Source organism: Hippopotamus amphibius, chromosome 17 (genome assembly GCF_030028045.1).
Source record: "Hippopotamus amphibius kiboko isolate mHipAmp2 chromosome 17, mHipAmp2.hap2, whole genome shotgun sequence".
Classification (NCBI taxonomy): Eukaryota; Metazoa; Chordata; class Mammalia; order Artiodactyla; family Hippopotamidae; genus Hippopotamus; species Hippopotamus amphibius.
In genome coordinates this window covers 14,054,775-14,065,485 of record NC_080202.1, presented here as the reverse complement: position 1 = coordinate 14,065,485, position 10,711 = coordinate 14,054,775, and the positions used below count along the sequence as shown (strand labels likewise).

The 10,711-nt window shown below is 52.5% G+C and overlaps 2 protein-coding genes across 3 annotated transcripts; one reads left to right on the top strand and one right to left on the bottom strand.

Annotated features, from left to right (window-relative positions):
* The first annotated feature begins 767 nt into the window (after positions 1-767).
* On the top strand, positions 768-9,808 carry GEMIN4 (gem nuclear organelle associated protein 4). 2 transcript variants are annotated; one of them, XM_057715913.1, is made up of 2 exons: positions 768-779; positions 6,456-9,808. In XM_057715913.1, exon 2 carries the CDS (start codon positions 6,479-6,481, stop codon positions 9,623-9,625), a length of 3,147 nt encoding a protein of 1,048 aa, XP_057571896.1. In that variant the 5' UTR covers positions 768-779; positions 6,456-6,478; the 3' UTR covers positions 9,626-9,808. The 2 variants fall into 2 exon arrangements, with proteins under 2 accessions (XP_057571896.1, XP_057571895.1); XM_057715912.1 differs by lacking the exon at positions 768-779 and adding an exon at positions 3,510-3,642.
* Positions 3,359-10,698, bottom strand: LOC130840423 (uncharacterized). Its single transcript, XM_057715922.1, has 2 exons — positions 10,183-10,698; positions 3,359-4,826 (listed from the first exon to the last, which is right to left on the bottom strand). Exon 2 carries the CDS (start codon positions 4,334-4,336, stop codon positions 3,434-3,436), a length of 903 nt encoding a protein of 300 aa, XP_057571905.1. The 5' UTR covers positions 4,337-4,826; positions 10,183-10,698; the 3' UTR covers positions 3,359-3,433.
* Between the last annotated feature and the right edge of the window lie 13 nt (positions 10,699-10,711).

Sequence of the window (10,711 nt, the reverse complement as noted above, 5' to 3'; positions counted from 1 at the left end):
CAGCTATGCACGAGAGAACTGAATGCTGTATATCTGCCTGGGACATTTTAGCTTCATGATATCAGCCCCCTTTTATTTCTCTCATTGCCTGTCATTTTCCCTTTGTTGCAATCTTTAATATTTTATTCATCCTAAAACCATTTACTGTACCAGTTTGGCCTTTCATCAAGCAATCCAAAAGTTTACCTCTGCACAGGGCAGCTAGTAATTTTAAACCAAAAATTCTTATTTTCCCACCTCTGGGAATGGTATAATCAACTACTAAACAAGGTTTAAAGATGGTTTTGCCCAAGCTGGTGTTTTTAAACAGTTAAAATTGGAAAGGTCCTCAGTTTCTCCAGAGTTGTGTTTTCAGAGTAGTCATTTTGTTTTTCGACTTGAGGGGTTGTGGTCCTAGCATATTAAGTTGAAGTTCAAATATCTCTTGGGTTTAAATCCAGAGAGATTTAGAATGGCTGTGTTGTGGAGTTCTCCTAGGTTAGCCTGGAGAGTTAGTATGAAATCTGTGTATGTCTGACATCTGAGTGGAATTAGCAAAGCCAGGGACATTTAATGCTCCCTAATGTGACTTTCTGCCCATCTCACCTGTCCCACAGTGTCATTGTGATTTAGCAGAGTTTCTAGGAGGGCTCCCCCTTGTCCACTGAAATTTATGGTAAGAGTTGATGGGACGTTTCAGTTTGTTCTAATATATCTTACCTTTACCCTTGGGAAATCTGTAGGAAATTTACCCTGGCCTTAAAGAGCAGTAAAGAAGCACCCTTGCCTCAGACTTTAAGGTAATAGAGTCAGTGGTTCAAAAATCAAAACAATATAAAAAGGCACTCATTGAAAAGTCTTACTCCTACCTGTCCCCATCAATCCCATGCCCTCTTCCTCCTCCTCATTAAGCATACAAATGTATTCTTACTTTCTCCCTTTTTTCACACAAAATTTATCTTACTGTGTACACTGTGCCTTGCTTTAAAAAAAAAATATTGTATCCTACAGTTGCCGTCTACAGTGCTAATTCTGGTACCGTTTTAATTCATCAGGTTTTATAATGATTTACAGAATGGTATGGCTATACCTACAGCTCCTAAATTGACATCATATTTTGGAACAAGATATTCTATTATTTTTACTATTTACATTTAATGTGAATCATGGTCCTAAAAGCATCAAAATGTGTTCATAATATCTTCCACAGAAGAGAGCACAGCACTGTTGTACAGTTGTTAATTATAAGGAAAAGTTCTTTAGTCACTGTGGTATCCTGAGTCTACTTCATTCTTAAGTAATGTGCTTAGTCTGTAGCAACTTCCTGCAAATATGTGATCAGAAGATCTTGAAGATATCTGGTTAGATTTGGTTTCCTTTATCCTCTGAAGTCTTTATGGTTGTTGCTTCTATTGTTTAATAGCCCTTCATGAACTGGAGCTGACCTGATGTCATGAGCTAGGAAAAGAGTTATTGAGGCGCGTATTGGGAAATTCCATGTCACAGCAGACTTTTTTCTTTGAAATGTCTTTAGTAATACCATTTAGCAGTCCTATCCCAGGGCACCATTGTGCATCGATGCCTCCAAGAAAACCCTGAGAGGAGAAGCTGAACTCAGGTGCCTTAGCCCCTGCACAGCTAAAACAAATCCCACTGTTTTGCTCCTAAAACAAATCCCATTTACATATGTACACATACTGCCTCACAAACACCCCCAAGCGGAAACCAAGGTTAGCTAAGGGAGTAGTAGTCCCAAGAAAATTTTGGCCTTAAATGAGTGTTTGAGGCCAGGGTTTTGAAACCATCTGTTCCAGTGTTTCTCAACTGCTGTGTTGTAGGGCATCAATTCATCAGTTCCTTAACTCAACGTCTGATTTCCCTCCAAACGTTAACTTCATCAGGCCTGTGTTCAGTAGGGACTTTTGGTAGTAAGACCTGACTTTAGCTTTCTGGAAGACAAAGCCTGTTTCCCCTCCATAATGTTGGGTTAGTATTGAATTGACAACCCCAGGAGAGAGAAGAGGCCTCAGCCACCTCTCCTTCCTTCTCCCCCTCACCCCCAGAGGCTGAACCTCAGGAATGGTCTCACTGACCTCAAATCTTGAGCATTTTCAAAGCATGATTCTCCCACAAGTCCTCTATGCTCTGGGAATAGGAAGGCTGGGAACTCAGAATCCTACACAAAGCCAGTTTTGATGAAACTTTCCCTGAAGGAGAGATGCATTTTATACATTTTGGATACCTCCCCCAGGACTCTCACAGTTACTTTTCATCACACAGTCACAGGTCATCAACTTTTCAGTAGCAGACAATCACTATCATGCAGTTTGAATGATTTATTGACGTCTCAGCTATGGTGGTTGTTACGGTCTCAGGACATTTCTGCCATCAAGATGTTTAAAGGGCCCCATTCCCTACCAGAGGAGCCATGCTACTCTGTCCTCCCTAACCAGCTTCGTTTTTCTTTAGTTCTTCCACTTTGGTGATGTAGATCCTCATGGCGTCCATCTTGGACATTCCTTTGTTCTCGTTCCATGCCTCCCACTTGGCCTTGGCTTTCACATCCGAGGCAGGCGGGGCAGGGATGTTGCAGTCGCCCTGGGTGGCCTGTTTGTAATAGCTGTACACCAACAGTTTCTCTCGGTCACTCACTGGCCCCTTCAACTGCTTGATAGCAGCGCAGGCCAGCTCAAACTCCACTTGGCACATTGTAGGAGCTGAGGTTGGGCCCCTCTGTGCTCTCTAGGAGGTATCCGACCCTAGAAGCTGAAGGATTAAGAGTTAGAAACACTTGAGGCTAATGATTAACGCTGGGGAGGAGGGAAAGGGAAGAAAGGAGACAGGGCAATGTGTGCGAAGAACATAGGATATTTGTGCGTTTTCTCAGTGAGAAGTCAAGTGTGGGTTTTCATAAAGTACAGATTGCAAGCTGGGGCCCGTTGGATTAGATCTCCCCCATAGGTGTTCTGGCTCGCACAGTGCATTTTCTAAGGCGAAGGACAACCCGTTAACATTTCAAAGGTGTCTGTGATGCCAGAAAATTATAGAGCAGCTGCTGCTCTCGGAAGGAGGAGCACTGAGGGGCCAGGCGGGTCGGAGTGGGACGAGAGACCCGCTGCGGGGGAGGAAGCTCCTCAGGGAGTGGTGCGTCCATGCGGGTTAGTGGGCAACCTGGGGAGGGACATTCAGTGAGGGTGAACTGCGGGAGAGGGGGTATCCGGGGAGTACTGGGTGCGGGAGAATGTGGGGCCCGGGGCGGAACTAGTGGGTAGGACCGATTGGGGTCCAGGATGGAGGGGACCTCACAGACGCTCCGCGGAGCCGAGCCTGGGCTGGAGGGGGCGGGGCGGGGCACGCCTTGGGACCCAGGCGCCGGTACCTGCCTGTTGGCCGGTTGGAGGCCTCGGGCCGATAGGGGGCGCTGTGGGTCTGGCGGTCCCGACGCCGCGGGCGCTTAGGTGGGACCGCGCGTGCGCGCGGAGCGGCCGAGGTCTGCTGGGGACCGCGCGGAGCCGGAGCTGAGACAGCGGGCGAGGACCCAGGCGCAGCCCATTGTCCCGCCCCCGCGGGCCGCCCATTGTGCCGTGACGCTTACGCCACCCTCGCGGCCTGGTGGGGGAGGGGCGGCCCGCGCAACCGCCAGCGTCGCCGCCATGGACCTAGGTGGGTATTCCGTGCCCCCTGCGCGGGGCCCGCGCGGGCCACGGCGCGCAGCCGGCGACCAGGCAGTGCTGCGCGGGCCCGGGCTGAGGGAGACCTCCGGGTCGGGGAGGCGGTTGGAGGGCGGGGGCGTCCTGAAGACCTGGGGGTCGGGAGGCCGGGCTCTAACCCCGGCGCCGCCGCTCCTCCGCCTGCCTCTGCCCGCTCCGGGCCCCTGTCCACGTGGAGGGCCCAGCGGATGTGAGGTTAGCGTTCCCGAGAGTGTGCAGGTTCGGGCACGTGCTTTGGAAAAGGCCGGGCCCCGGCGGCGCCCCGGGGAATCCCTGATCCCCGACGGTTTCATTTGTTGAAAGTCGGCTAAGTTCTTGAGCAGGTGTCTGACGTTCACGAGGTTTATCCTCGTGGATAAACGGGGATGATGATGCCGTAGCCGCCTCACAGAGTTTGGGGGAGTTTTCACTGAGATCAAGTGTGTACAGTGTCCGGTCCGGCGGCTGGCGCAGGGCTGGCGTTGTTCACAGACCGGCAGTTGCGGGCACGGGTTGCAGCAGCCAGGGTGGCACGTGCATCCGGATTCCTCAGAGGCCAGGTCTGGGAGAAGGGAGCGGGGAGCTGGTATAAATCGGCAGCGCCTTGCGCAGCCTACCCACCCCCACCCCCACCCCCACCCCCGTGCTGGACATGCTCTTAAGAGCATAAGACAGGAAGCTGTTCCGGGAGAGCTGTGGTGAGGCTTCCCAAGGTGTGCCAGTATTAGGCTGTGGAGAAGTGTTCTGGTCCCTGTCCCCAGCCAGCTCTTCCGTGGTGGAAGGGTAGAGTTGGAAGAGTTTGGAGCCCTGCAGCTGTGGTGATCTCTGTCCCAGCCCACCGCTGTGTAATTTCGACAACCTGAGCAAATTGTTTGAGTCTTAATGTTCCCACCTCTAAAACAGGAATGGTCCTCAAAAGGTTGATTTGACGATTAAAAGAAATCTTATATACACACACCAACTAGGACAGTGCCTGGTACAGAGTAAGCACTTAATAAACATAAGGAGTGGGCAGTTACAAGCACCAGTTAACCATTAGTGATAAAACACTTAGGATTTGCCCAGCCATTAGCTGCTTCTGGGACTTAAGTCCTTCAAGTAGCACAAGTATATACTTACTGTTTCTGGAAGGTGGGTCTCGGGGGCCAAACGTCTCAGCTGAGTGGATAGTGCAATAAAATTAAATTTACAGAGTCAGAAGGGAGCCTATTTGGGGGCCCTGGGAGAGCAGCCTGAGCTAGAAAGAAGGGCCAGAACGCCCACAGAGACCGGTCAGCAGCCTAGCTCTTCCTGGGAGTCTGCCTCAGCCGCTGGGCGCCGAGGTGGATTGCCTCCGCCAGTGGGCTGTATAGGAGTGCCGCTCCGCATGGAAGGGGCAGGATACGTCTCCTGGCCCATGAAAATGGGGAAGCTGTGTTCTTGGCATGAGGGGCTGCGGAAGGGGCCCTGGGAAAGGGGAGAGGAGTCAGGAATATTGAAGAATGAGCAGTGATTGTACAGTGATTTAGTTTCTGGGCCAAAGGAAGTATACCTAAGAAAGGCCTATGTCCTGTTTCTGAGCTGGAGGAGGCAAAGAATAGGGACAAGATTCTGGTCCTACCAACAGTGGAAAGGTTTGGGGGAACCAGTGTTTATTGAGCACTTAATCAGGCTCTTTGTAGCCTGATTCTCACTGTACCTATATCTTATTTAACCCTCAGCAGCCCTGGGAGATGGGATTGGGAGCCAACAGTGGGCACAGACCCATTGCCAAGGGCTTGACCAGTATATACTAGTTGATCCTCAAGGTCATAATGTGAAGTGTGTATTATCCCCACATATGCAGAAGGGAAGCTCAGAGAAGTAATCTGTCCAAGATCACACCACTTTTAAATGACCGAGCTAGGATTTAAACCTATCTAATTAAACATCCCAAGATGCCTTCCTTCCTAAGTCTGTGTTTACTCATGACTCACTGAAGGAAGGACTTTCTGAATCTAGTGCAATATGATTTTCTATCTACCTCTTGGTTTCTACCAGAGAACCAGGACCATTAGTAGCTTATTCTCTCTGATGGAAAAAACTGGGAATTGAACTGTTTCCCCGAAAGGCAGAGCATTTGAAATCTGTTTGTAAGGCAAGGCTTTAAGAGAAAAGGCCGGGAAGCAGGGCTTGCCTGAGTGCTGCTGAGCCCACAGCCCTGGTCCGTGCCCCTCCTAGTCTGTACGGTTACTTAGAAGCTCAGTTGTCAAGTCTAGCAGTATGTACTTGGTGGCCGCTGTAGTTTGGTACTGTCCTTGGGCTCCTTTTCTCTCTCAGCACTTCCTCCCAAATCCTCTCCTGGGCCGTCCTTTCCTGGAGGACCTTGCCTCCGGGCAGGCTCCTCCCTGAGTCACATTTTAAGGCTGACTTTCCTCCTGAGCTTCAGCCCCACCTTTCCATTTCTGGAGGACGTCTCTACCTTGATGTTCTACCTCAAACTCCAAATGACCAAAACCGATCAGTGTTCCCGCCAAGCCCCTCTCTCGTGTTCTTTGTGTCCAGTGGTGCCTGTTGTCTTCCCAGTTCGAGGTCAGAGAACTTGGGAGTCCTTTTTCATTCCTCAAGTAAATCCTTTGACTCCGGCTCTGCAGCGGCTCCTAGAACCATCCCTTCTTCCCCCTCTCCCACCGATTTCGTTCAGAACCCTTATCATCTCTAACCCTAATGAGACCCCGCCGACCAGCTGCTGCCTCTGCCTCTAACCTTTACTTGCTGTTCTGAAAATTTTTCACCACATCCTATGCTATTGGACTTCTGTCTGTGCAGGACCTTTGAATATCTGTGAAGAAATGACTGTTCTGCATGGGGGCTTCTTGTTGGCTGAGCAGCTCTTCCGCCCCAAAACACTGGCAGAATTGACCAAGTCTGACTGGGAGCATGTCGGGCGGCCGATTGTGGAGGCTCTGAGGGAGATCTCCTCCACCACGGCCTGCTCCCAGCCCTTTGCCTGGAAGAAGAAGGCTCTGGTCATCATCTGGGCCAAGGTTCTGCAGCCCTACCCCGTCACCCCCGCTGACACTGAAACCCGGTGGCAGGAAGATGTGTTCTTCTCCGTGGGCAACATGATCCCAACCATCAATCACACGGTCCTCTTTGAGCTGCTCAAGTCCCTGGAAGCTTCCGGACTCTTCATCCAGCTCCTGATGGCCCTGCCCACCACCATCTGCCGTGCAGAACTGGAGCGCTTTTTGGAGCACGTGACTATCGACACTTCTTCAAAGGATGTGGCCTTCTTCCTGGACGTCTGGTGGGAAATGATGAAGCACAAGGGCAACCAGCAGGACCCCCTGCTCTCCCAGTTCCGGACAATGGCCCATAAGTACCTCTGCTCTACAGATGAGTTCTGCCCCCCCCCAAAGCGGTTTAAGTCTGACCCGGATGTGTGTCCTACCATGCCCCTGCTGGCCATGCTGCTCACTGGGCTGAAGCAAATCCAGGATAGGATCCTGTGCCCCGGCATGAAGTGCTGTGCCTTAGCCAACTTGGCTGACATGCTGACTGTGTTCGCGCTGACGGAGGACGACCCCCAGGAAGTGTCCGCTGCCATGTATCTCGACAAACTGGCCACGGTGATCTCCGTGTGGAACTCGGACACCCAGAACCCATATCACCAGCAGGCTCTGGCAGAGAAGGTGAAGGAGGCAGAGCGGGACATCAGCCTGACCTCACTGGCCAGGCTGCCGAGCGAGACCATCTTCGTGGGGTTCGAGTTCCTGCGCAGCCTGCTGCGGGAGTGGGGGGAGGAGCTGCAGGCCGTGCTCCACGGCAGCCAGGGGACAAGCTACGACAGCTACCGGCTGTGCGACAGCCTGAGCTCCTTCAACCACAACCTGAAGCTCTACCTGGACACCACCAGCCTGTCCAAGGAGGAGAGGCAGGTGGTGTCTGAGCTGGCGGAGTGTGTGGGGGACTTCCTGAGGAACACAAACAGGGTGCTGAAGAACAAGGGCTTTGAGAAGGACATCGCCGCCTCCATCGCCATGGCCATCATCGAGCAGAAGATGGACCGGCACATGGAAATGTGCTACATTTTCGCTTCCGAGAGGAAGTGGGCCTTCTCGGACGAGTGGCTGGCCTGCCTGGTGAACAACCGGGCTCTCTTCCGCGAGCCAGGCCTGGTATTAAAGCTGCTGGAAACAGTGATGGACGTCGGCGCGCTGGACAGGGCCATCCCTGAGCCTCAGATCAAACAAGTGATCGACTTGATACTGGATTGTTACGCGCACCTCTCGCTGCCAGATAAGAATAAAGTCCTCTCGGGCATCCTGCTCTCCTGGGGACGCAAGGGCCTCTCCGAGAAGCTTTCAGCTCACTTGGAGGGGTTTCAGGAAGACCTCAACACAACTTTTAACCAGCTCGCGCAGAGCACCTCTGAACAGGGCTTGGCTAAGGCCGTCGCTTCTGTGGCCCGCCTGGTCATTCTGCACCCGGAGGTCACGGTGAAGAAAGTGTGCAGCATGGCCGTGATCAGTCTCGGCACCCACAAGTTCCTGGCTCAGATTCTCACCGCCTTCCCCGCCCTCAGGTTCACGGAGGAGCAGGGTCCAAATCCCTCCACCACGTTCGTGGTGTCCTGCCTCAAAGAAACGGTCTGGATGAAGTTCTCTAGCCCCAGGGAAGAGAAGCAGTTTCTGGAGCTCCTGACCTGCCTGGTGAGGCCTGTGAAGCCCCAAGGGATTCCAGTCGCTGCTCTTCTCGAGCCAGATGAGGTGCTAAAGGAATTCGTCCTGCCGTTCCTGATGCTGGATGTCAAGGAGGTGGACCTCAGCCTGAGGATCTTCATCCAGACGCTGGAGGCAAGCGCGTGCCTGGAGGAATACTGGCTGCAGACCTGCTCCCCGTTCCCGCTCATCTTCAGCCTGTGCCAGCTCCTGGACAGCTTCAGCAGATACTGGCAGCTCCCCCAGGAGAAGCGCTGCCTCCCCCTGGATGGGAAGGACCTGGCCATCCACATCCTGGGGCTCCTCTGCGAGGTGGTCTCCGCTAACGCCGAGACCTTCTCCCCAGACGCCTGGGTCAGGTCCCTGTCCTGGCTCCACCGGAGGCTGGAGCAGCTGGACTGGACTGTGGGCCTGAGACTGAAGAGCTTCTTTGAGGGCCACTTCAAGTGTGAGGTGCCAGCCACGCTCTTTGAAATCTGTAAGCTCTCTGAGGACGAGTGGACCTCCCGGGCCCACCCCGGGTATGGGCCTGGCACGGGCCTCCTGGCCTGGATGGAGTGCTCCGCCATCTCCAGCCGCGTCTCCGAGCGGATGCTCTCCCTCCTGGTGGTGGACATGGGCAACCCTGAGGAGGTCAGGTTGTTCAGCAAGGGCTTCCTGGTGGCCCTGGTGCAGGTCATGCCATGGTGTAGCCCCCGGGAGTGGCAGTGCCTTCACCAGCTGACCAAGAGACTGTTGGAGAAGCAGCTCCTGCATGTGCCCTACAGCCTGGAGTATATTCAGTTCGTCCCTCTGCTCAACCTGAAGCCCTTTGCCCAGGAGCTCCAGCTCTCCGTGCTCTTGCTGAGAGCTTTCCAGTTTCTCTGCAGCCAGAGTTGCCGTAACTGGCTCCCTGTAGAAGGCTGGAGCCATGTGGTCAAGCTCCTCGGCAACAGTCTGACCAACCTCCTGGACTCTGTTCGGTTGATCCAGTCCGTTGGCCCTTGGGCGCAAGGACAAGAGCAGGACCTGACCCAGGAAACCCTGTTTTTTTACACCCAGGTGTTCTGTCACGTTCTGCACATCATGGCCATGATCCAGCAGGAGGTGTGTGAACCACTCTATGTTTTGGCCTTGGAGATCCTCACCTGCTATGAAACCCTGAGCAAGACCAACCCTTCTGTCAGCTCCTTGCTCCAGAAAGTAAACGAGCAGCGCTTCTTAAAGTCCATTGCTGAGAACATTAGCCCCGAGGAGCGGCGCCAAACCCTCCTGCAGAAGATCAGCAACTTCTGACCTTTGTGGGTCAGAAAACAGCTGGGCCTCAACTTGGTGGGGTTTGTGGGGGCCAGGGCTGAGAAACACAGATTTTTCAAGTATGTGAAATTGTACACAAGCCCAAAAACATGACAATAACTGTGTAAAGAAGATAGTTCCTTAAGTATTTGTAACATACAAATTATAATAAAATTCTTTTGAGTTTCATCTTGCCTGTTGAGCCTTTCTCGTCAATAGATCCAGGCTCATCAACACACTCTGAAACTGGGCTCAACCAGTCTTAAAGGTCAAGTCAAGCTGGGAGGAACATGTTCATCCCTGGGCTTCTCCAGCCTAGAACTTGGCAAGTAAGTCTAAAGGTGAAACCACTCAAGTGGACAGATTACAAGGTATGTGCGTTCTTTTGCACTGAAACTCTGTCATTTCGCGGTATCCTGGAAAGGGCAGGAACTAGGAAAAGGACTCTTCTCTGCTCCCAATTGGCCATGTGATTTGTGTGCCCAAAAGGCCTGCAACTACTGTCAAAGGAGAGGGTTGGACCAAGAACATTAGATGTTGGGGAGTAGGTCAGTGACCTCAGGAAAACGGGTGTCTTCTGAATCAGGGACTTCTGCCTCCATGTTAACTCCGTCCATTCAGTGGATCCTGAAGAGGCTGTGCTGAAACTGGTAACCACAGCAGGGATGTGTTTAAAGGATGGGTGTAATATCTTCTGCCTGGGGTGGGTTGTCATGGTTTTGAAGAATGAGTGGGAGCAGGGAATGGTATGTGCAGATGCATGAAAGTGTGAATTTAAGATGCCCGGGATATAGTCCAGAACCACGAGGACTGGTTAGTGAGGGGGTTAACTGGGAGGCAAGGAAGGACAGATAGCCTCACCACAATGAGGCAGTATTCAGGTCCCCCTCCCCCACCTAAAGTGGGCTGGCTCTGTCTGTGGCCTGCAGTTGGGTTTCCACCCGCCTGACTCCTAGTTGGGATTCACCTGGGAAGAGAAGAGCCTAAAGTTACATGACCACCAGGCTTGAATTCTAGAACTCTGCGGCGTACTCTTGGCACCATGAATTAGGTATGAGCTGGGCCCTCCTGGAGGCTGAAAGCATT

What these genes read in the sequence shown, in the direction of transcription:
- LOC130840423 (XM_057715922.1), bottom strand. Translation starts at nt 4,336, where the DNA reads ATGCTCTTAAGAGCATGTCCAGCACGGGGGTGGGGGTGGGGGTGGGGG.